This window comes from Herpailurus yagouaroundi, unplaced genomic scaffold (assembly GCF_014898765.1).
Source record: "Herpailurus yagouaroundi ecotype Mexico unplaced genomic scaffold, PumYag 28, whole genome shotgun sequence".
NCBI classification, from domain to species: Eukaryota; Metazoa; Chordata; class Mammalia; order Carnivora; family Felidae; genus Herpailurus; species Herpailurus yagouaroundi.
The window spans coordinates 97,383,421-97,409,986 of record NW_024412376.1 but is presented as its reverse complement, the minus strand read 5'-3'; the positions used below and the strand labels follow the sequence as shown (position 1 = coordinate 97,409,986).

The 26,566-nt window shown below is 39.8% G+C and overlaps 2 protein-coding genes across 17 annotated transcripts in view; one reads left to right on the top strand and one right to left on the bottom strand.

Annotated features, from left to right (window-relative positions):
- Positions 1-9,845, top strand: part of ARHGAP24 (Rho GTPase activating protein 24) — a 662,096-nt gene extending 652,251 nt beyond the window's left edge. For all 9 annotated transcript variants that reach the window (XM_040479190.1, XM_040479180.1, XM_040479183.1 and 6 more), the window contains 2 exons: positions 3,903-4,980; positions 8,998-9,845. In XM_040479190.1, coding sequence (XP_040335124.1) covers positions 3,903-4,980; positions 8,998-9,241 — 1,322 coding nt within the window. In that variant the 3' untranslated portion in view covers positions 9,242-9,845. The remainder of the gene's footprint in view (positions 1-3,902; positions 4,981-8,997) is intronic.
- A 10,693-nt stretch (positions 9,846-20,538) lies between these two features.
- The window catches only part of MAPK10 (mitogen-activated protein kinase 10), a 306,598-nt gene continuing 300,570 nt past the window's right edge, over positions 20,539-26,566 (bottom strand). For 7 of the 8 annotated variants that reach the window (XM_040479140.1, XM_040479114.1, XM_040479103.1 and 4 more), the window contains one exon: positions 20,539-25,386. In XM_040479140.1, coding sequence (XP_040335074.1) covers positions 25,244-25,386 — 143 coding nt within the window. In that variant the 3' untranslated portion in view covers positions 20,539-25,243. Of the gene's footprint in view, positions 25,392-26,566 lie in introns of all 8 variants that reach the window. The other variant, XM_040479165.1, reaches the window with a different exon arrangement.

Sequence of the window (26,566 nt, the reverse complement as noted above, 5' to 3'; positions counted from 1 at the left end):
CTCTTTCTTTAAATATTCTTTCTTCTCTGGGACTGTCCTTCCGGTACTACCATCGGGCATATGATGGTATACGTTATGGTGTCCCACAGGTCTCTGAGGCTCTGTCTATTTTTCTTCATTCTTTTTCTTTTATGCTCCTCAGATTGGGTAACCTCTACTGATTTGTTAGCAGGTGTACCAATTCTTTCTTCTGCCTGCTCAAATCTGCTGTTAATTCCCTCTACTGATTTTTTTTCATTTCACTTATTATAAATTCCAACTCCAGAATATCTATTTTGTTCATTTTTGTAGTTTCTCTTTATTGATACACTCTATTTGGTGAGACATTATTTTCACTTTCATCTGGTTTCTTTAGGTATGGTTTCCTTTAATTTTTAAAATGCATTTAAAAAAATAAATAAAATAAAATAAAATAAAATAAAATAAAATACATTTAAAATAGCTGAATTAAAGTCTTTGTCTAGTGAGTGCCATGTCTAGGCTTCCTCAGAGTTTGTTTTTTCCTGTATATGGGCCATAATGTCTTTATTCTTTGCATGTCTCATAATTTTTATTGAAAACTGAACATTTTTAAAAGAAATTTTTTAATGTTTATTTATTTTTGAAACAGAGCGTGATCAGGGGAGGGGCAGAGAGAGAGGGAGACAGAATCCAAAGCAGGCTCCAGGCTCTGAGCTGTCAGCGCAGAGCCCAATGTGGAGCTCGAACTCATGAACTGTGAGATCATGACCTGAGCTGAAATCGGATGCTTAACCTATTGAGCCACCTAGACACCCCAAAAACTGAACATTTTTAATAATATAATAATGAGAACATTGGATATCAGATTCTCCCCCTCCTAGGGTTTGTTGTTGTTTGTTTAGTGCTTTTTCTGGACTAATTCTATAAAGTCTATATTCTTTGCTATTTGTGGCCACTGAAGTCTCTGCTTGGTTTGCTTAGTTGTCAACTAATTATTGGCAAAGATTTCCTTAAATTTCATAGGCCAATAAGTTTCCCATCTTTTACCAAAAGGCTCTGTATGCATGTTGGGGCAAACCTTCAACATTCAGCCAGGTAGTTTACAACTCTGCAGGAGCCTTCAGTTTCTCCTCATGCAGATCCTCAAGATAAGCCAGAGGTGAGAGACTAGGGACTCCTAATTTCTGTGTGAACATGCACATAGCTGTAGACATACACATAACCTTAAACATTCATGTAGTCTTCCAGATTCCCAGGAATAGATCCAAGCTTTACCTCCTGTGGAAATCTCATTCCTCAGATTTTCCTTTTAAGCTTTGTGTCTTTTTAAGACAGCCTACTGTCTGTCCCAACTCTTATCCACTGCTTTGGGCAGCCATGATATTATTAAACAAAAGTGCCTTGTTATTTTTGACAAATGCTCTTGAGAAGAATGCTCTTCATACTGGTCAAATTACTAGTCAGATCAAACAAAGATGTGCATTGTGAGTGGGGTCTTCAAGGGAACCACCAAGTATGTCAAACAATGACAATATCTGGTAATGGAGCTTTGGAAATCCAACCCTGTTCTGCTCATGGCAGGGTCTACCAAGCTGCTGGTTCTCACTGTGATTTTAGGCTATTAGTTTTCAAGGCTGTTGCAAATCTAGGGAGAAAAGGATGGGAAGAAAGGTAAAACACCACAGAGGTTGCTGTTCTTACTGAGAGTCAACTAGTTTTCTTGAATAAACACTCTCCAGACTACACCAAGTCTTTAATTTACAGATTCCTGAAAATGTTGATTCATAACACATGTGTCAGCTGCTTTTATGGAGACGAGGATTTTTGGAGATCTTCATTTTACCATTCTGGCTGATGTCACTTAAAATGCCTTAAAGCTTTTGAATAGTGACAAAAGTCGTATAGAACTTCAGTATCTTTGGGAATGCAAGCTGGTGCAGCCACTCAGGAAAGCAGTATGGAGGTTCCTCAAAAAACTAAAAATAGAACTACCCTACCACCCAGCAATTGCACTACTAGGCACTTATCCAAGGGATACAGGTGTGCTGTTTTGAAGGGACACATGCACCCCCATGTTTATAGCAGCACTATCAACAATAGCCGAAGTATGGAAGAGCCCAAATGTCCATCGATGGATGAATGAATAAAGAAAATGTGGTATATGCGTGTGTGTGTGTGTGTGTGTGTGTGTGTGTGTATACACATACAATGGAGTATTACTCAGCAATCAAAAAGAATGAAATCTTGCCATTTGCAACTACGTGGATGGAACTGGAGGGCATTATGCTAAACGAAATTAGTCGGTCAGAGAAAGACAAAAATCATGACTTCATTCATTCATTTTAAGAGAAAAAAACAGATGAACATAAGGGAAGGGAAACAAAAATAATATAAAAACAGGGAGGGGGACAAAACAGAAGAGACTCAACAAACTGAGGGTTACTGGAGGGGTTGTGGGAGGTGGGATGTGCTAAATGGGTAAGGGGCACTAAGAAGTCTACTCCTGAAATCATTGTTGCACTATATGCTAACTAATTTGGATGTAAATTTTTTAAAATAAAAAATAAAATTAAAAAAAACTTATTACAAAGTTAAAAAAAAACAGAATTTATCAGATTAAACACCCAAAAAACAAATAATCCATCTAAGAAGTCCATTTAAGAAATTCCTAAAGATAGAGAACACTTTTCCAAAGAAGACATCCAGATGGCTGATTTGAAAAGATGCTCAACACCACTCCTCATTAGGGAAATACAAATCAAAACCACAATGAGATACCACCTCACATCTGTCAAAATGGCTAAAATTAATAGCACAAGAAAAAACAGGTATTGGCGAGGATGTGGAGAAAGGGGAACCCTCTTACACTGTGAAGGAATGCAAACTGATGCAGTCACTCTGGAGAACAGTATGGAGGTTCCTCAAGACGCTAAAAGTAGAACTACCGTACCATCCAGCAATTGCACTATTAGGTATTTACCTAAAGGATACAATAATACACGCACATATATAATGGAATAATAGTTGGCCATCAATAAGAATGAAATTTTGCCATTTGCAATTATGTGGATGAAGCTAGACTGTATTATGCTAAGCAAAATAAGTCAGTCAGAGAAAGACAAATAACATGATTTCACTTACACATAAAATTTAAGAAACAAAACAGATGAACTTGGGGGGGGAGAAAAAAGAGAGAGAGAGAAACAAAGCATAAGAAACTCTTAAAGATAGAGAACAAATTGAGGGTTGATGGAAGGAGGTGGGTAGGAGATGGGCTAGATGCATAGGTATTAAGAAGGCACTTGTTATGTTGAGCACTGGATGTTGCATGTAAGTGATGAATCATTGAATTCTGCTCCTGAAACCAATATTGCATATAGCATGTGAACTTAATAGAATTTAAATAAAAATTTGAAAAGAAAAAAAAAAAGAACTTCAGTATCTTGCTACATGAGAAAGACAGACCATGTATCCACCAGAGATCATATAGGGTCCCACTTAGAAATGCTACTAAAATGTCTTGATGGTTTCAGGCAGTTGTCAGATGAGACATCACACTGACCTCCTCCTAAGGAAGATTTCTCATAATTAAATCTCAAACTTGCAAGAAATTGTGCATAATGATTAAAAGCCTGTTCTTTGGTACCAGCTAACTCTGGTTTCAATCCCTGAATCTGCTCCTTAGTAGCTTTGTGACCTTGGTCAAGTTACTTAACATTTACAATACAGTGATAATAACTACCTATTCATTGATTTGTTTTAAAATCTGACTAAACTAATGAAAGTAAAGTGCTAGGTACAGTTCATTGCATATACTACTACTAAAAATGTTGAATGTTCAGCACTACTACTAAAAATGTTGAATGTTCATCTGAATGTGGTTCTTTAAGAGTCACTTTCAAATTAGAAAATAAACTGCTGTGTTTTCTATGCAATTCCAGGCACGGTGGTGGTCCAGCAGTTGATGTCAATGATGATTAGCAAACATGATCGCCTCTTCCCCAAAGATGCAGAACTGCAAAGCAAACCCCAAGATGGCACGAGCAATAACAACAATGAAATTCAGAAGAAAGCCACCATGGGCCAGCTACAGAATAAGGAGAACAATAATACCAAGGACAGTCCTGGTAGGCGGTGCTCTTGGGACAAGTCCGAGTCTCCCCAGAGAAGTGGTGTGGATAATGGATCCCCCACAGCTCTACCAGGTAGTAAAACCAACAGCCCAAGGAACAGTGTTCACAAGCTGGACGTCTCTAGAAGCCCCCCTCTTATGGTCAAAAAGAATCCTGCTTTCAATAAGGGCAGTGGGATAGTCACCAATGGGTCCTTCAGCAGCAGTAATGCCGAAGGTCTGGAGAAAACCCAAACCACTCCCAATGGGAGCTTACAGGCCAGAAGGACCTCTTCACTGAAGGGGTCTGGTACCAAAATGGGCACCCACAGTGTACAGAATGGAACAGTGAGAATGGGCATTTTGAACCCCGACATGCTTGGGAACCCCGTGAACGGTCGCAGCATGAGCTGGCTGCCCAATGGCTACGTGACCCTGAGGGATAACAAGCAGAAAGAACAAGCAGGGGAGTCAGGCCAGCACAACAGACTCTCCACCTATGATAACGTCCATCAGCAGTTCTCCATGATGAACCTTGATGACAAGCAGAGTGTCGACAGCGCCACCTGGTCCACTTCCTCCTGTGAAATCTCCCTCCCGGAGAATTCCAACTCCTGTCGCTCTTCCACCACCACCTGCCCAGAGCAAGACTTTTACGGGAGTAATTTTGAGGACCCTGTTTTGGATGGGCCCCCACAGGATGACCTCTCCCACCCTGGCGACTATGAAAACAAAAGTGACCGGAGGAGTGTGGGAGGTCGAAGCAGTCGTGCCACCAGCAGCAGCGACAACAGTGAGACATTTGTGGGCAACAACACCAGCAACCACAGTGCCCTGCACAGTTTAGTGTCCAGCCTGAAACAGGAGATGACCAAACAGAAGATAGAGTATGAGTCCAGGATAAAGAGGTGAGGAAAATCTGGAGCTTCTAACTGCCAGAGAGGGCCCGACAGCCCCCTACTGCAGGACAGGTTCACACAGGCTCAAGTCCAGGCTTCACCATTTGTCAGCTGTGGGATTTGGGGACAGTTTGCTTCATTTCTTTGTGCTTTAGGTTCGTACTGTGAAAAACGTAAATATGAGTAGGTTTTACCTCAAAAGCATGTAAGAAATCATTGAGCCTTGTCCCTGGCACAGAATAGGTGCTCGATGGTGCTATCTTCTGCTAGTAAATGTGTGGGTTTGTGTTAAGGGCTGGAAAGAGAGGGGCGAGGATAAATGGAAAGTAAGGAGCCTATTTTCACTGATGGAAAGAGGATGAAATGAGGGTGAAGAAAAAGTATCAAAATAAACAGACCTTTCTTTTTCATTCTTTTCATAGTTGAATGCTGAGAGAGTGTCTGCACTCTTCCCGGCTCCACTCTAGGCCCTGAAGATTCAGCAGTGAATAAAATAGGCAAAAACTCAGCCCTCGTGGAACCTGCTTCCATTCTACTACAGAGACAGATCAAGTAGTAGAATAGATCAGATGCTAAGGAGAAGACTAATGCAGGGTAGAGGGTAAGAAGCATTCGTGAGGTGCAAGGTCATGTGCAGGGCCTTACAGGAAGTCAAAGAGGACACTGTGCAGACATTTGGGAGAAGAGCAAGTGGAAATGCCATGAGACGGGATGGGCAGGGACTCAGAGAGGGCCTTGGAGATCATTTTAAGTCTGGCTTTTTTTTTTTTAAGTTTATTTCTGAGAGACACAGAGAGCAAGGGAGAGGCAGACACAGAGAGAGAATCCCAAGCAGACTCTGCACTGTCAGCCCAGAGCCCAACCCAGGGCTCAAACTCCCAAACCCTGAGATCATGACCCGAGCCGAAGTCAGACGCTTAACTAACTGAGCCACCCAGGTGCCCCTTAAGTCTGGCTTTTATTCTGAGATTAGAATCCATGGAGATTTTTGAGAAAAACAATGACATGATGTGCATTCATATGGACAAGGGAAATTATGGCCTGAAACAAGGAGCAAAAACTACGATTTATAAGGAAGCACTTACGGTAAAACCTAATTTATATCAGTTTACATCTATTAATAAGATGATCAAGGTAGACGTTTACCTAGCATCTTCTCTAGAGAAGCAATCTAGGCAGGATCAGGGGTGTTTGTCAGATGTTTCCGTGGACTTCAAAGGCGGGAATACAGACAAGGGAGCCCAGGGCTCACAAACAGAACCCTGTGCCAGAAACCAGAATGTCACCACCCCGTGTTTTTACTAGGGTTACAGACATTACAAACTTGATGGTTTTTATGTTCTCCTTTCAGCATAATGTAGGATATTTAATTCTCAAGTAGGAGAAGACCCAAGGCTCAGTTCAGCATGCAGTTGCCCATCTGTGGTCTCCACCCCAGATTCAGGCTGTGTGACTTGGTGGCCCTCCTCCTGTGTGGGTGTCCTAGGGTCCTCATGGCAGTGAACACCATTCTTTGTCCGGCTTCAATTACTGCTATGCCTCCAAACCCCACATGGCTTCTTCATTACACAGAAAGTCAACTTTAATGTATTTTAATATTTGTTGAATCCATTTGTTCAATTTTCAGGCCAAAAGAAATATATTTTCAAGAGCTTTGGTAAAGTAAATATAAACTAAAGCACTACTTATCCATGAAGTTGAAAAATTACTTTCTTAGAAAGTAGTTTTTGTAAACCTTGGTGAGCAGAAACTTGGTTTGAATTTTTCTTTATAATGCCAAGTGGCAGGAGGTTTACATAAGAAGAAAGACTCTCATTTGTGAATGTAGTTTTTGGAACCACTGGCAACCAGTAGCACTTAGCACTGGGAAGCAAGAGATATCACTTCAAACTTGTATTAGCAGAGGAAAAAAAATCATTCTGAATGGCTGCCGATGTACACATTCATTTAGGAGAACATTGGTGACGTATTTATGTTCTGTGATGTATAGTGCATTTCAGAGACTTTGATAAAATGATAAAACTTTCCCATAGAATGCCATCTCAATTTCACTATAGCATTCCTACCTGTCTGACAGCCAGAGGGAGAGGGCCACACAAAAATGGGGCCGAGGAGCTGCCCCATACCCAAGCCACAGAAATAGAAGAGGTTAACTGTTCTAGGGGCACCTGGGTGGCTCAGTTGGTTAAGCATCTGACTCTTGATTTTGGCTCAGATCATGATCTCACAGTGAGTTGGAGCCCCACGTTGGGTTTTGCACTGACAATGCAGAGCCTGCTTGAGATTTTGTCCCTCTGCCCCTTGCTTGCTCTCTCTCTCTCTCTCTCTCTCTCTCTCTCTCTCTCTCTCTGTGTGTGTGTCTCAAAAATAAATAAGTAAACATTGAGAATAAAAGAGGTTAACTATTCTATTTAATTTCTGATCATTCCTGTTCAGAGTCATATTTGTCTCTTTCAATTTCTTTTAAACTACACCCCACCAATATTGAAGTGAAATAGAATTCATAGATAGATGATAGATAGATGGATACTATTTAACTTTGTTTAGTTATCAATCACTGATACATGCTCTTTAGCTTTTAAACACATGACTTTGATGTTCTTTCCCCCCACATTAGTTTCTCACTTTGTTGTATTGTGGTCGGAGAAACTCATTTGTATGATATCAATTATTTGGCCTGGTAAAAACTATTCTTGGGGTGCCTGGTGGCTCAGTCAGTTGGGCATTCAACTTCGGCTCAGGTCATGATCTCACAGTTTGTGGGTTCGAGCCCCATGTTGGACTCTGCACTGACAGCTCAGAGCCTGCTTCAGATTCTGTGTCTCCCTCTCTCTGCCCCTCCCCTGCTTGCATGCTCTCTCTCTCTCTCTCTCTTTCTCAAAAATAAAACATTAAAAAATAAAAAAAAAAAACTATTCTTTCATTATTGGTTTGGGATTCTACCCATGCCTAATAGATCAAGTGTGTTAATCAAGTTGTTCAAATCTTTTACATTTCTTCTAATTTCTATCAGACAGATCTATAATTTCTGAGAAAAAAATCTCCTAATGTTATTGTAGACTTATCAATTTCTCCTTATAAATTTGTTATATTTTATATGGAATAATTTGAGGCTAGACTACTAGGTGAATATAGGTGAATAAAGTTCAGAATTTTTTATATCTCCCTGATGAATCAGTCTTTTTATCATTAATAGTCATCTTCAATTATAATAATGATTTTGCTAAAAATCAATTTTTTCTGGTATTCATATTGTTATGCCACTTTTATTTTGATTAGTTACTTCCTGACATAAGAGACTTAAGCTATCTCTTGATGATATTTTCACTATCATTATTTTTCCTTTGATAGAAAGCAAATATGATGTCCTTTTTCCCCCAGCTTTATCACTTCCCCCCTTTCTTCTAGTAAAGCCAACATTACATGAAATGACTCCAGAAAGCCTTGTGGTTCAGGCTGCCTTCTGCATCTGCCATTCTGTGCAGATATCAGTCTCTGGCTTCTCTGTGCTGACATTCATTCATTCACAATCAAATGACGACTAAGTGCTTCCAAAAGAGGTCTTGGGGGCTTCTTGCTAAAATGATAGTAAATTGGGGCACCTGGGTGGCTCAGTTGGTTGAGTCTGACTTAGGCTCAAGTTATGATCTCACGACTCATGAATTCAAGCTCCACATCAGGCAGGCTCTGTGCTGACAGCTGGAGCCTGGAGCCTGCTTTGGATTCTGTGTCTCCCTCTCTCTCTGCCCCTCCCCCCAACACTTCTCTTTCTCAAAAAAAAAAAATTTAAACTTTTTTTAAATGATAGTAAATCATCCTAGCAGAATGAATGAATGAATGAATGAATGAATGAAACTAACACCTTTTAAATCATTGGACCTAGCCTCACTGATTTGAAAGGGCCCATTACAATTTCCTAAGCATAGCAGAGACAGAGTTCAGATAATATTTGTATCCCTGTCACATTTCAAGTGAATAAAATTGCTTTATCTTGTATTCCGCCCCCCCCCCCCCCATCCTATCTAGCTTAGAACAGCGAAACTTGACTTTGGAAACAGAAATGATGAGCCTCCATGATGAACTGGATCAAGAAAGGAAAAAGTTCACAATGATAGAAATCAAAATGCGAAATGCAGAGCGAGCAAAAGAAGATGCAGAGAAAAGAAACGACATGCTTCAGAAAGAAATGGAGCAGTTTTTTTCCACTTTTGGGGAGCTGACAGTGGAACCCAGGAGAACCGAGAGAGGAAACACGATATGGATCCAGTGAGCCCACTTTTTCCCGCTGTCTCCAATGGATCTGGGAAGGGCTCCGTGGTTCTGGTGGGAACATTCTACGGGATCAGGTGGCTGGTTCCTTGCTGTACAGTGCTCTAACTGGTGAAGGAATATCATTTACAGACATTACCCATCCATATCTGCAATGTGTACCAAAGTTCTATCATGCCCCATAATGCTACTGTCAAGTGTTACAACTGGATTTGTGTATAGAGAGTAGTTTTTAAAAAGTAAACTAAAAATGAGAAGCATATCTCAAGAATTATTTTATTGCAAGTCTTGTATTTAAAATGTTAAATCAATATGTCGTTGCAATTTAGCTTGCTTTCAAGCTTCACCCCTTGCACTTAACATAAGCTATTTTTGGCATTGTGTTCTCATCAGCTTATTTTATAGATCAATATTTTTATTTCCCCTCTTGCTGAGGAAATGAAGATGAGCAGATATATAAATATATATAAATATATATCAGATGAGTTATTAAAATCAAAAGAATACTTTGTGGCTGTGCTGTTTGTGCCAATAGACCTCGCCATGACCAAAAAGAGAAATGTAATGGTTTTATAAAATACAATAGAATCACCAGAAACCTTTGATTTGCTCTTGAAATTCTTCCCTCGACACTGCTCAGTTTTCTTTCGAGGTATCCTGACACAGAAGATTGTGGATTTTGTAAAATAGTCCCCTTCTCAAGGCCTATTGTCTACCTGGCCAATTCCACAGATGCACGTCTCCTGTGCAGACTGCATTTTTAGTGGGGGAATGGTACAAGCACTTGAGTCATGTCATGAATTACTCTGACTTTCTGGACTGAGTCTCTGTAACTGCTAGATGGTTTCCAAAAAAAGCTCTTCCCACTCTTTGGAGATTGGGAAACAATGCTTGCTGCACTGTGCCACAGGAACACTTCTTGTCCACTCAGACTTTTCCTTCATCCTCCAGAAAGCACTTTGCAATGCAGGCAGTGTGATGGTGTGACCGTGACCCCTCAGTTAAGAGTATGTGCCGTATAGTGACACTTCTCTCTAGCTCAGGCCACTGTTCTGTTGTCACCTGGGATTCTGTCCACAGGACTGCTGGCAGAGGCAGTGCCACAAGAGCAGGGTATGGAGTGGATAGACCCGAAGGAGAAAGAGACACATTTGGAAGAAGCAAACTATTTTGTTTCTAATTTTTACAATATTGTTCTTCCCTCTTGAAAACATATTTGTTCACAGGAATCTTAAGACGTGGATGCTTAAAGGTCCAGTTCAGACAAATTTATGAACATCAGTAATGGTGACCTTCTAGAGAAGCCCAGCGCTCTCTGGACCTAGAGTTTGGGGAGAACAACTCTTCACATTCCAATAAGGCAATGATTTTGAGAAGTCAGGCAAATAAATATCTCTCACACTAGAACAAAAAGTCACAAAAGGCATCATTGCAAATAAAGACTGCTTGAGTTTATAGGATTGAGTTGTTAGAAGGTTCTATGTCTGTATGTAACTTATTTTCAAATGGGGAGTAGTCTTTACACCGTCTATCCTTGTCACCATCCACCTTCCACCAACACACTTATGTGGGCCCTCGGTTTTAACCTCTCTCTGTATAATCATACCTTCTTTACCTTTAGTTTCCTGTTCTCCTTCCAATTCTTTATTTAACCAGATATTTCCACCTGTACGTTCTGTAAGAAAGTCAAATTCGCAATGTACAATGTTGATCTCAATCAGTCTCTCTATACACATTTCATCTCTTCCCGGTCCCTGTCCTAGTGAATGAAAACCTTGGACTCATCCAGTGAGTCAAAAGATGCAATAGTAAAAATCAAAAGATCATGTAGTCAAATCGCCTGCATTCAAGTTTTCTATAATTTGCTAGCTGATACTGAGACTTCTAGGTGTTACTTTTTTCCATATAGACTGGGAATAATAAAGATACTCCTCTCATGGACTTATTATGTAGTTTCAAATATGTAGATTGTTAAAGCTAAGCACAGCACCTCGTGGACAGAAAGGATGCCATGAATGTTAATTCTTACTGTTCTCTCTCCTCTTCTTCACCCTTAAATTCACTCACCAAGTACTATCTATTCCACTCATCCTTACCTTTTAAATCTACTCTCTTTGACCAGTTCCTCCTCATCTCTGGTGAAAGCATCTCCCCTTTTGCAGGCTGTCCCCTCTAGGCCACCCATCTGACTCTGTCATAGCTTTGCTACTATCATGTAAAGACTCTCACTTGCCCACAGGATACGCCCTTCACATGGTGCGTAAAGTTGTGACCTGCAGTTTTATTTTCCTTTCCTCCCACATCCCCAACCCCTGCCATGCCATTTCATGCCTCTGGAACTTTCTACCATCTTTTACCACATCCATCTGGACTACCTTCCTTCTACCTGGCACAATCTTTTTTCTTTTTTTTTCTTTTTTTAGAGAGAGCCAAATCAAATGTCAGATCCCCTTCTAGGATCTCAACGCCAAATTATCTGACACTCCCACTTTGTGTATATCTCTTTCAGTATTGTCCATGTCTGATTATTATCTTCACCAAATAAGAAACGTTTTAGGAAGCAGCATGCTGGATGGAAATAGCAGGAAATGGAGAGCCAAACAGACCTAGATATGCATCTCAACATTCCTTAGGCAAGACGCACAGCAATGACAAATTACTGAGCCTTTCTGAGCCTCAGTGTTTTCATCTGTAAAGTGGAGATAACTTCTACAAAGTAGGGATGTTGTAGTACTTAAAAGTGATATGTAATGTGACTGTCCGAGTGCCTGCCACTTAGTTCTATTAATAGCTCTATTAATAAATGGAGCCTCCGAACCTAAGAGAGTAGAATTTTATCTTATTGTTCTTAAATCCCTCTGTCTCTACCCTTTATGCCATAGAGTACCAGCATAGAGAATTTTCTGGCCTTTGGCCTATGAGGGTGCTGTTATTAATTTTAATTATTGATCTCAGTGATGATGACCTTCAATCAATGGATACTATGAGTAGCTTGTCCATCTGAGTTTCCATTAGCTCTTCTATTCGGCTAAATGCCTAGAAAGTATTAAATGCAAATTCACATAAAAATGAATTGGAAATAAGTAGGTAGTATAAAGAGTTCATTTGCTACATCCTGTATAGACTTCTTTAAAACTGTTTAGGTAACTATAATGATTCTTCAATTATGAGCTCAGGAGAAAGGATTTGCTTCCAAGTGTTGAGTCTACAATGTTGGCTTCACTAGCCAAACCATATGGCTGGGTGTCCTTCAGAGAACATTTAAAATAGAATTGGGTGTGATAGTAGGCCAAGTGAAGTCTATACTTTTTTATGTAGCTTCTATGTGTAATTTTACGATGAAATGACTAAAAACTTCAAGGGAAACTTAATAAGGTCACTCCTATTTATTTTGTTTCTTAAAAAGCTGTGCCTTCCTTTAAAAAATGAGGTCATTTCCAGGTAAGATACTTTAAATCTTTGATATAATTATCTCAACTTGGAAACTGAGGATAATTTAAAGATGGTGCTGCTGGCCACAGACCTCGGTGTTTCTCACATTGGAGAGCTGCATCCTGCTTGGAGTCGCATCACAGAAAATGATACCTATGAGCTTTTGGAATCAGAGACCTGGATTCAAATCTCAGTTCTGCCACTTCATAGCTATCAGAATTTAAGAAAAGTTACACGATGTTCACTAGCCTCGATTTGTTTTTCTGTAAAGTAGGATAATACCAGTGCCTCTTCCTCATTTTTTTGTTTGTTTTTTTGAGAAATGAAAAATGAAGTGACTCGCACAGTATATGTTGTAAATGCTCAACAAATGGCAGCTGTCAGCCCTCAGATTACTTCATTGAAAGGGTGTTCCAACTTCTAGAATATAGAGTTCTGGACTCAAGAATATGGCCAGCATGCTCGCCAGCAGAGGGTATAATGATGTCCTTGTCCCACGGACCCTAATTCTACATTTGCCCAGATAAACTGCCAGAGATTTGATGGCAAGGAAGAGGCAAGCCAAGTCATCCTTTCTACTTGAGATAGTACAATTACATCCATGATCTGAGAATACTGTCTAAAGAACTACCTGTAACTGTCCTGCATCAACTCTGTGTGGACGCTGAAGAAAACTTCAGTATCAAAAGTACTGGGCAAAATATAATGGAAATATAGGAATATGACCAGTAAACGTGTCTAGACTCACATCAGCAGCACTATTAGTGAATATTTATTGAACGTGTCTACATGCTACACCAGCATTAGACTAGGTGCCTGGGACACCTATTTATAAATAATTACCACAGAAGGTGATGTACTTATGTACATCAGGTCATAAAATGAGGCTGGGAAAGGTGCTGTAGAGCCATGACTATGATGTAATTCTTAAAGGGTAAGTAGGAAGTTATCAGACAGGATAGCAGTTTGGCCAGGGGCTTCCCCAGTCCACAGAAAAATATGTGCAGAAGTGCCTTCAGTGAAGACCTTAGGGAGCCTTTCCAGTGATTTAAAATGACCTACCAAGTGTTCCCCATCAGAGTGGCATTGTGCATAACAATTCACCCACACACCGCCAGGAGATCTGAAAACGCTTAGGACCCATGTGGCTTCCACTCTTTTATTCAACTGAAACGGCCAGACCTGGACACATTTTGCCTTGTTTGAACTCACAAACCACCGAAAGAGTGCTGGAATTGTGGCTCCCAATGGCCTGTTTCGTTATTCTCTTTATGGTCTTCTTAATTGCACAAGTGGGTAATGAGTTGACTGCCCGGCTTGAGGGCTCCTTGCTGCAAAGTGACATGAAAAACTAACAGCTCCCCAAGCAGCTGAAATCTACAGAACCTACTGTAGATCTTTGAGTAGAAAGTTTAGCAGGAGAAAAGTGTTTTTTAATGAGCCATTTGTGGCTCAGGTCCTGGCCTGAATGACACTCTATTTATGGACTATGTGTAGCTGCTACTTTTCTGGCCCCTGTAGGGCTAAGCCCAGGTAAGATCAGCCCATATTGGGAGAGTTACCTTTCTTAAGTGGAAAGTACGGATTTGTTCGAATAAGGAGTTAAATTGGCCCCCAGCATACTACCAGTTTTTGTAAAAGCACCTTGCCCATCCCATCCCTCTCCTCCCCACACACCCATTCCCTGCCTCCTTGGGATTCATTGGAAGCGATTACTGCCACACTGAAGCAAGCCCTAGTGTTGTGCCAAGTTGCTCTCATCCTTGACCACCTATTGCCGAAATTGCCCAAACCCCATGTCATTTGCCTTCGATATCATGCTTAGCCTCATATTGTTCAGTATATCCCCTCATTTGCTTCAAACTCTGATTCCTTCCCTACTCCTCAAACTTTTCCATTATACATTCTAGAATCTTAAAACTGCCAACATCCTCCCCTAAATCTCCTTATCTGAAACATGGTTACCTCCTGAAGACACCACTTCTTGCAACCCTCCCAAGGATGGCTGTTTTCCCTTTCCACAACCTGCATGTCATCAACCTGAAGGAGAGCTAGGTCTTGCTTTGCTCTCTGATGCTACTTCCACACCTAATATCCTCCCACCTCCCTAATAACCTCTGTGGAGTACATGTCACATGCCCAAATGTTTTAGCACCTATTCAACTGTTTCTGGTTGTTTTTTTCCCCCGAAGCCACTACTTATATGCCACCCACCAATGTGGCCACTCAGCTCTTTTTCACTTCTGAAAATCTTTATCTCTCTCTCTGCCCCAAACATCCACCATCCATGTCCACAGTTTCCCTTTTACTGTGCCATTACCAGTAACTGCACCATCACCAAAACTTCCATGTTAAGCACTCACAGTCTCATCATCACCTATGCCCTTCCTAGATCACTCCTTTAACACCACCACTCCAACTCTTAAATACTCCCAAATCGTTGATCAGCCATTGACTTTGCTAGGTTTTCACTGGCTGTCATCTTCTCATACCACTGCTTCTTCCCTCCTTGAAGTTTTCCATGCTCATCTTCTGTGGTTCTGTGGTTCTGTGGTTCCTCATCATAATTCTCTTTTCCTCATTCTTAAATCCCTTCATGTCCTTTCCTACCATTGTACTCATCTGGGAAGGAAAAACACCTAACCCAACTCTGGCCAAATCCAATTCTTGCTTATTCCTAACCCGCACCTGAGAAACTAAATATGGTTGAAGAGCAATAGACCACCATGTTGACTTGCCTCACCTTATATGTATAATAAATATGGTTCACATGGCTCTCATCACTGCCTAGTAACTTAACTTCACTCTTCTCAAGGTCTGTTTCGGATTTCTCAAACCACCATAAGCTCTTCCCCTCCTCATTATCAGCTAGTAACATTACTTATAGAACCTTACAGATAACCTGTTTGTTTTTAATGTTTATTTATTTATTTTGAGAGAGGGGCGTGGGAAGGAGGGACAGAGAGAGGGGGACAGGAGGTACCGAGAGAGGGGGTAGGAGAGAATCCCAAGCAGGCTCCACACTCAGTGCAGAGCCCAATGCAGAACTCAATCTCACCATGCTGAGATCATGACCTGAGCCAAAATCAAAAGTCAGATACTTAACTGACTGAGCCACTCAACTATCTTCATGCAACCTATAGACACCCCCTTACCTCTTGCTACAATGACTGGGCCACCTGCTCCAACCAAGCCAACTTCTCCTCTCATATGCATCCCTCCGGGCTTTTCAAGCACATCACTCCTTCAAATAAATACTCTCTCTCTCTCATTTGCTCTTTATATATTAGTCTCATCAACATATACCCATGCTATAAAAACTTCTTTGAAAAATTCTCTCATCTCATATTTATGCCTAATTTCTGCATAATTCTTCTGCTTCACTTTCTAGAAAAAAAGTATTGAATTTTCTCTACCTATTTATAATTCCTCACTTTCCACGTTCTCTTAAACCCACTGGAGTCAGGTTTTCTTAATACTGTTGAGAACATGCTCTAGTAAAGGTTAGCAATGACCTCACAAAATCAAGTCCACTTGTGAATCTTCAGCCCCCATCTTATTCAGACACTCAGTAGCATTGCCCCAGTTTGTTCTTCCCTCATTTTTTAAACACCTCTTCCCTTACTTTAGCCTTGTAGATACTCCTGCTACTTCACTAGGATAGCTAATAAATATCTCCAACTGACATTTCCAAAACAAGTTATGATTTTCTTACCAGATATGCTCCTAACTTATTATCTACCATTTCAGTCAACCACATCATAATTTACTTCATGATTTAGATTTTTAAAAAGTCTGCCTTTTTAAAAAAATCCTGACCCATTTCTTTCATATCACATATCAGCCTATCAGCAAATTTTGTCAATTCTGCCTTCATGATATATCCTTAGTTATTTCCTGAATCAACCCCTTCTCTGTCCCTCCCTTCTCTAGTCCAAGGCCCATCATATCTTTTTTGTACCTACAAAAGCCTCTTTGTTTCCATTCTTATCTTTCTTCTCAAACTCCTCTCCCTACTCAGCAGCCAGAGAGATCCTTTAAAAAAAAGAAAATTTAGATTATATCATTTCCCTGCTCAAATCTATCCATCAATTACCTATATTTAGAATAAAGCCCCAAGATCTTGCCATGCTCTGACCCCTGCCTACCTCTTCAGTTTCACTTATGACCACACCTTCTTTTGTACATTCTGCTTCATGCATAAGCCTTTTTGTCATCCCTTATACACATAAACAAGCTCTTATTCCAAGGCCTTTGCACTTGTTTTTGTGTCAGATACTAATATGCCTCACACTCCCACCTTCTTTGGGTCTCTGCTCAAATATCACCTGTTTGGAGAGGCCTTCCTTGACCATCTCATCTAAATAGCATCTTTTACCATGTATTATCCTTTTATTTAAAAATATTTATTTATTTTTAAGAGAGAAAGTGAGCAAGCATGAGTGGGGGAGGGGCAAAGAGAGAGGGACACAGAGAATCCCAAGCAGGCTCTGCACTGTCAGCCTAGAGCCCAACACAGGGCTCAAACTGTGCGATCATGACTGTGAGATCATGACTTGAGCCAAAATCAAGAGATGCTCAACTGAGTCACCCAGGTGCCCCATCATACCTTATCCTTTTAACCTTCTTCAGTTTCTTAATGCTTTCTACTACCTTTTCCCCCCATTAGCATGTAGACTACATGAAGGCAGGAAGGTTGCTCAAATGCAGCACAACTGTGTGTGCCAAGAGCATTCTTTGGGAGACTGAAGTGCTCAATCAATATCTGTGACACAAATCAGTGAGTGAACGTTCAGAGCTCAATGTTAAATTTCTGGTTTAGATATTCAGGGATGTTCTGAGTTGGAATTTTTAATAGGAAATTGTGACTATCTTCTCTCATAAGTCATTTTAGGGCTCCAGTCATTATCCACTGACTGAACAAATCTCAGAGATTTGGCTTCATATGATACAATGGCTGCAGAGAGACTCCAGTATCTGTTGTGATGTCATTTGCTGATTTGGAGATTTGGGGGCCAGAAATGAGCTTCAAGCTCAGCCTCCTAGATTACTTGCCCTTAGAAGAAACTGTATCAAAATAAACCTCATGTGATGCAGAAAAAAACATCATGCTGCTTTTTGGTTTTGTTTGTTCGTTTTTTAGCTTCTGAAACTTTTATCTATATTTTTCAAGATACCAACATCATAAATCATAGATAAGGTCTCAGGATGTCATCATATTTCTCCCTTTTTCCAGAGACTGACATTTGTTTAAAACACCAAAAGATAGCAGTCTGCCTTTCAATTAAAGGAACAAAAGTGCAGATACACATATTTGCTCACTGAGCACAGGTATACTTGTATTTTTATCTCCATGTATTTTTCAAAAATGTGTTGTAAAAATGGTTTCATCTCCTGTAATGTCATGGAAAGTATCCAAAATTCTCTTTTGCTGATTTATTTAGACACAATGATGACATTAAAAGATTTCTTGTTTCATTGCTTTAAGGGAATGAGACAAATGGGCTCATTCAAGTCATACCACTAATTTCAACACATTGCTGTTTTAAAAGAAAGTAAACAAATGAGATAAAAATAGTTTGCTTTGATCACTGATTTTTACATTGAAAGACGTATTTACTCTGAAATTGTGAGGATAAAGACTATGCCGTATTTGTCTCCTACCTAGGACACATAGATGTGCCATAAGTGTTTTTGGAGTGTGAATGAAGGTACTACTTGAAACTTTAGCTCCGAAATTAAAATAGATATTCAGAGCTGTTTTCTTAGAGCTTAACTGGCACCAAATCCAAGTGTGCAATGTATTAATATTAAGGAAGAAGCAATAGCTTTTGAAAGCCTTACTTTTATAAAAGAAATACTTCAATATTTCTAGTTCCCTTAGTCCATCTAAAATGTTATTTGGGTCAGGGGCACCTGGGTGGCTCAGTTGGTTGAGCGCCTGACTTCGGCTCAGGTCATGATCTCTGAGTTCATGAGTTCAAGCCCCGTGTCAGGCTCTGTGCTGACAGTTCAGAGCCTGGAGCCTGCTTGGATTCTGTGTCTCCCTCTCTCTCTACCCCTACCCCGCTCATGTTCTGTTTCTCTCTCTCTCTCTGTCTCTCAAAAATGAATAAACGTTAAAAAAATTTTTAATATTATTTGGGTCACAAAAATTGATTTTGTGCATAATCGTTCATAGAAATATTTTCACCAATGTGAATGGAGAAGAACCAATTATGTGTGAGACACTTTTCTAGGCAAAGTATGGAACATTTTTAAGATGAGTGACATTTTGCACCTGCTTTTGAGTTGAAAACAGTCTAACTGCTGGGTAAACAGAAAGATTTCAGACAAAATCCAGGGAAGGTCAGTGACAAGGAGGTGAAGTCACCCACTCCATGGAGTGATATTTGATCCTTTGAAATTACATTTCAGACTTATTTTATGTTGGCTTTTACACCAGAATAAGCATGACTTTTAAGCAAGAAATATGTGACATAAAAAGGGTGGGAAGTCCCAAACGGGCATTTGAATCTTGTTTGTGTATATGTCATCACGTTTTATGTGTTTGAGAAGTGTCCATTTCCACAGCTTGATTTCAGTAACTAACACAGAACACACTTCTGTAAAAGGTTGAGCAGATGGAATTCAGTCTGGAGCTGAAATAACTTGTCCCGTGCAGTGGTCCCGACATAATGTGAACTGAGATAGTGGGATTTTCATTGTGCTTCACTAATTGCGAATGTCTTCCAGGCATGCCTTTCAAAACCTTGGGGGAAAGGCATGCTGCAGGTATGAATCACCATCCTGATGAACTAGTAATATTGAAAACCACTACCTTGTGTAAAACCCAGCGCAGTTATTGAGCAAACAGAACCATCTTTCTAGGTCATTACATAAATAGCTTCAAAACAGATGATTTTCAAGAGTCCTTTCTTCTCGATGCAAAGTAGGTCAAATTACCCAAATATTTGGTAACTTTTTATGGTACCTAGTATGCACCAATAACTTCTTCTGACCCTTTGTCTCCATGAGCAATCTACTGGAATGCAATTTCCCTCCTTAATATTGCAGGGATTTTCAGGTACCTATACGTCACCATTTTAAAACTTACTTTTATATTAAGAGGGTAAAGATTTGTGGTTTAAAAATGAAATAGAAGCTATGCCAGAGGTGCAAAAGGCATTTGGCATGTGTTTTCCTTATAAATAAAAGGATAAATTGTGCCAACCCAAAAAAATAAATATGTCTATCTTCCAGGTTTTCTAATAGTGAATTGGTTAAATAAAATGTTTTATTTACAGAAATAGAAAGACCATTCATTGACATTTTCAAACACTTCCAGCTAAATTAACAGATTCAGTGACTTTCGTATCAAGCCACAAACTCTTATTATTATTATTTTTAGTTCACCAAGGAGTTTGAGATATTAGGGTTGCCTACCATATGGACAAAAAACCTGCTTACCTTCTCTCTTGGGTAATAATTAAACTGATTAAGAATTCTGGTAAATTAACTTAAGGATATTTAATCCTGTTCTACTCATCTCATCCTCACAGAAAATGATTTTCCCCCTTCATTAATGTTATGCCTTAAAAGAATCTTACTGAATTTCAGATATACAACTAATATCTGCAGACAGAAATAAAGGTCATTTTTAGAAGAAACCAGTCTCAAATGAAACACAGCCTTCTACGTGGTCACGTACACATTACATGTTCTTTACCCATAGTGAGAAGGTGGGTCATTCCTCATTTCTTATTTATTCCCTGGCACAATCAGACCACACAATGAAACCATGTGAGATGCTTCAGAGCTCCTGTCAGGACACGAAACCCAAGACAACAAGCAGCACAAGAATGATTTTCAACAGGCAAACTCCGACAAAGTCTGGATTTGATTTGGTTTTATGTTAAGGGAAGCAGATTTGCTCTGGTTTTTAATAGTTCATAAGAAACAGAAATCACAATGTGTTGATTCAGCATCCACCTACAAAGAGTCCAAAAAAGCCAAAGTTCTCCCCACTCACCCTCTTGTTCCACCGACATTTTGAAGATAAAGGGCATAAATAGAAATGAAAAAGAGTGAGAAGGAACACAGATATGATTTAAATAATTTAAAATCCTTATTAAACATCACTGAGATTGCATTTGATCCATCAGGCTGACTTTTAGTTCTCACACTAAGACCTTGCAAAGAAACTGGACATGCATGGTTTTGCCTTCCAGGGTTGACCTAGAGCTATAAGGGTGAGGTGTATATGAATGTGGGTGTGCTTTAAGTCCATTTTATAAACACTGACACAGCACAATTCTTATTGGTAATAGTCTCTTGAGTCCAATCATGCAGAATAACAGGCATGTGCAAGTTAGGTCTTGTTGCGAGATAGACATGGCAAGGTGAACAGTTTAATGCTAGACAAGGGTTGGGAGTTTTTTTTAGAATATACTGGCCATTGGTCCCACATAATCAAAAGTTAGATATACAGGAGTCCACTTACAAACAGAGGCCTTCCGTTTCCGCTTGACTGACCAAGGAAATGGGTCAAAATGAACCATTTCAGACAAAGAACTGTCTAAGTGCCAAAAGAAGTCACAAAATCTTATATTTCACATGGAAAATAACTAATATAACTATTTACACTGTAACTTGTTTGTTGTTTTTACAGAAAGAAGTATTCCTGCTTGGTTTAATTTTACCTGTAGAAAATGTAGGACTCACAAGTAAAATGTTGGGGGAGGTTGTGGGCAGGGAGAGGGGTCCCTCTTCAGACCCAAAGTGATTGGGATCAAAGATTATGGGGACAATATTATTCCTTTCTCTGAGCTTTAGAAGATAAATTTTTCAGCAAAGCTATCTGACAACATTCTTTACAGAGCATAATGCTTTTAAGATTTAGATTGTCATATGTTAAGAGAATTAAAAAGAAGTAGACTTTGTAGAATTTAGATTTTGCATGAATATTTAAAATTTAGAAGTCAGTTTTGCTTATTTTTCCCTTAGCAGGTCATTAAAGGATTGATGTATTCTTACCTATTCCACTTATTCCCTTTGTCAAGGCTTATTTTATGATTTACCAGTCAGCTGCTATCAGTATCCTTATATATCATTTTCTGATAATGGTAACGGGTTGAAAAGAAAACACCCAAAAAACTATTACCTCCTCAGCCCTCAATTAAATAGCTTACTACAATTGGAGGGAATTGGCCAGGTCCTGGTCCACCCCTAGTATACATTCTTACAAAGCTCCGTCATCAGATTCTTGAAGATGCAAGATTATTAGCAGTTCTTATTTCACAAGAATAAATTTGGTTGTAAGGCCAATGCATCTCTTTTTTAAAAATGAACACACTGACTGAAAAATGAATCTGTCAAAGTGGTATGGTTTTGCCACTCTCTCCCAACAATTTAATTCCTCCTGCACGTGGGTATCCAGCTCTCCCTCTAACAAAATCCTACAAAATATTTCATTAAGGGTCACTGCGAAACCATCAGCCCTATAGGAAGGGACAGAAGGTTAGGCCTCTCAGACTGCCAACCTCATATCCAAAATGAACCCCAACCACAGACAGGACTTCCACTTCTCCCAGGAATATAGTCCAGCGGACTTGACACTTCCTTGTCTGAAAAGCAAGAAAGTCCTTTGGAATTAACAGGTGACTACACAGGAAACATTTTTGTTTTTGTTTTTGTTTTTGCTTTTAAAGAAAATAATGCAGAACATAATACATTCTGAAAATTTGATAATAACAGAATCACCTCCTGAAGTTATAATAAAGTAGACCCAAGATGGTGAATGTTGAGCTTTTGAAATGAAAATTCTCTTTATTCTCCTATGACCTATCTTGTTTCAATAACCTAGTAAAACTAATCTTATAAGCACTCAAGAAGCCAAACTCTTAGCTGTGTTTGCACAGATATTTCAATCGGAGGGATTTGTTCCATTTTTTCTTGTCCATAAGGAATATCTGGTAAAGGTGATCAGCTCCCAAGAGCCATACAACAGGAGAGATCAAACTAGCGGAGTTTAGGGAAGGCAAGCGACACCAAGGGAGTATTAGCCTGATTCTTGTTTGGTTTAATTTGAGTAAAAAAAAAAAAAAAAAACTTTCTGCACACCCAAGAGATCATCCAACTGTCATGAACTTCTAAGACGCTGGCTGGAGATTTCCTTCTGTCTTTTGATGCCATTTTGTGGCTAATGAGATTATGCTTGCGACAAACAGTTGCCTATACCCTGCACTTAATCACATGTGCTAGAAAGTCAGGCACAGAGAGAGAGGACACAGGTGCAACAAAAGAAAAATCCAGAAAAAGGGGGTAAGTAAAGAAGAAGGGATACAGAGAAGTTGTTTGTTTTTTTTTTTTAAAGTGGGGAGTGGTAAGTGACAGAAGGAAAAGTGAGAGAGCCCATGTGAATGCGGAGGTATTTGTAAAATCAAGTTGTCTGCAATTTTCATTAAAAAGAATGGCAGCAAGAGAAAGAAGCTGGGCCACTTTTATTCCAGGGGACAAGCTGCACAGGCTGGGTTTTTTTCTCCCCATTTTAAACAAATGACCTGTTGTCATGAATCCTATTGTGAAGCAATCCCATTAATGGCAGCATTGCTCACATGGTGATGGTGGGGGTTGGCTCTATTGCTTGAAAGAGACAAAGCTTCCCCATTGTTGTATTTAAGGCAATTTTCAGAGCACTAGCATTCTTGTTTGCTCTATTTTTGAAGGGATTCCATTTGCCAGTCATATCCCACTCATCAACCATCCATTTCATGTGTTTCACTTCTTCTTCAGGTGAAATACCACCACACTGGTGAGCACCAAAACGGTCAGAGTGCAAATAACTGTGATGGGTACTTCACCAAAGTGAGTAAGAAGGGAAGCCTCCACCTGGTCCCTATTATTGCTAAGAAGTCACCCTGGTATCGCCTTGTATATAACCAAGATGTTTCACAGTGCCTTCTTAAGTGCTCGGGAAAGCACTTTCATTTGATTTGAGCTAAATTCAGGTGATTTTGCTAAACATTGACACATACGCTTCATGGCTTTTAAGACAAACTCATATTGCTAAAGCTATTTAGCAGCAGTAACTTATGGGAAGAGTTATTGCTGTCACATCAACTGCAGTACAAAACTCAGATTATCAGCCCTTCTTGAATTGTTCAAATTTATGAAAATAAATAAACATGGAACATCAGCCATATTAAGGAGCCAGGGAAACCCCTGAGGAATAGTAACGTCTGTGGAAATGTTTTCAAATGCTGACCTGAGGATCACCCCGTGTTTTGGGTTTGTTTTTAAGTTTAAGTAACTAACATTTCTTTTTTATTCCAGAAGAGGAAAGTAACATTTTTTTCTCAAAATAAAACCATGGCAGGGTATAAACCTGGGAAGTAGCACACTCATGGAAAACACAACCCACAATCTGAAAATAGTCTACGTAGGTTCATTTTCTGTTAAGTACATCATCCAGAGTCAATTCCACTTTGTTCCAGGGAGGGGTTCTTACCATCAGATATGGACACAATAACCCTGACTCACCACCTGCCACTCTCTGTCCAGATGTGACACATAATTTGTAAATGACAATGAGGTCTACTCTGTAAACTGTGGATGTCGGTGTCTCCAGATAATTATCTGGGTAATAATCTCTTTGAGGTGTTCCTCCACACTGAAATGCTACACTCTAGTCTCTCCTACAGGCTCAGTGTCAGAGAAAAGACCCTTAACTTTTTACCCCACCTTCCTTCTAAAAGCCAAACCATTTAGTACCTGGAAACTGTTACCCCCTCCCGCCCCCACACTGTACATAAGCATCACATATGTTCTTTCTACAAATTGGTATACAGGTGCCATTTAATCAGTTCAAATTTGGAAGCTACATCTTCAAGGGTCCGAGAGAGCTCACTCCCCCCATATTTTCCCCCTTTACATGTTTTCTTATAAGACATACAGCTTAATCAATTAACAAACTAAATAGCTTATATACTGGCAATATATTACAGATGGGTTTATGTCAGAGTAATAGATCACATGAAATGGACCATGTGGTACCCCAGTGCATGATGTCTTGGTAGAGCCCTGAGGACACTGACAGTAGCGTCTCTAAGTAAGTAGTGCTGTATGAATACAGACACATGCGGATCTGTATCTACATCCATCTGACTAGGCCAAAAGGAGCAGGTAGATGCAAGATAGAGACACACACATGCTGGATGGGGCCACTGCACACCTTGTCATGCCATTTGAAAGGGCAGTTACAGGTTGCTGGTTTTGCAGCCATTAAAATTACACTTTATGGAAAAGGCTTTTCTAATTGTATTTGAGTTGCTTTCTGTAGTAAGCATCATTGGAGGAAGACCAAAGCAAGAGCAACTAGAAGTTAAATATACATTTAGCTTAGCTGCAATACAGAACTCTGGAGAAGAAGCAGGCTGAAAGATTTGTTTCAATTTTAGGCTTGGATTCTCTCCCTTGCCATTTTCTTATAGTTGCGTGTCTGTGTTTGTGTGTGCGCGTGAGTGTCTGCGTGTGTGTGTGTTCCATCGCATCATCTCCTGAAGAATGCTGGGTTTCGCAGGCAGGCGGCTAGTCACCTGCAACAACCCAGGGGTCCTGCTGAGGCTTCCAGGCTGCTGTCAGTGTCAGATGCCAGGGTCTGGTCGGTGGACATGGAGGAGATGTCATTGACAGACGAAGATGGAGGGAGACTCTCACTGCTGTTCACTGCTGCACCTGTGCTAAGAAAATGAAGACCAACATGACTAAATCTGGAACTAGACTCATTGTCACTTAGGATGCAGGCAGGGGCAAATACAAGAGGTGATGTTTAGTCCATCATTCATTTGACAAGCCTTCATAGCACAACTAATCCAGGGCTCTGTATTTGATGGTGAAAATCAAAATGTAACAACCTAAGTCCCTGGTCACAAGTTATTCACTTGGAACCCACCTGTAATGCTCTTAACAGAAAACAAAAACAAACAAAAATACCCCACTGAAAACCCCAGTCACCCCTCCCACGTCCAATATTGTAATATAATTGACCTGCGTGAAGCCAGTGAATTTGCATTTTTTAAAGCTCCCATGATGCTGTGCTGTCAAAGGTTAAAGACCACTGTCCTATGGCAAAGGCAGATGAGGAAAACCTTTTAATATAATGATCTCAACCTGGATGTTTTTAATGTAGGGCTTTTAAAAAAAAAAACACATGTAAGGGTCCAATCCCAAAAATATGGGCTGAGGTGAAACCCAAAACTCAGAATTACTTGGAAGACTACAGCTCTTGAAAAATAAAGGAATATTAAGTAAATTTGTCATAGTCATTAAAGTGATCTCAAATTTAAAATCCATACAGAAAAGCTAAGTGGGAATTTCAGTGAAAGTTACCGTAGACATCATCATCATCATCAAAATGCCACCATATACATACTACTACTAATAATAATAACAGAAGAAGCAGCAGCAGCAAAAGCATGCTTTTTGATTTTGTGTTTATGTTCCAGCAGGTTTGCTTACCTGGCAAACTACAAAACAAGGACTCTGAATTATTAAGTTAATTTGAAAAAAGTATTTTATTTATCTTCTCTGTGGTGATATAAAAATTTTGAAACTCTGAGAAGCGTGCTCATGATAATCACTCAGTAAATACTTGCTGAGTTATATCTTTGAGAACTACAAAGGAAAAATGAGCAAGAGGCACTGCAAAATATAATGAAACCATTGGAAACAGTTTACTTTTTTTTCTTTATATATTCTTTTTGTGTGTGAGAGAGAAAGAGAGCACATGAGCAGGGGAGAGGGGGACAAATGGAGAAAGAAAAAAAGATAGGGAGAGAGAGAGAGAGAGAGAGAGAATACCAAGCAGGCTCCATGCTAAGCAACAGACGCAGGGCTTGATCCCTCAACCCTGGGA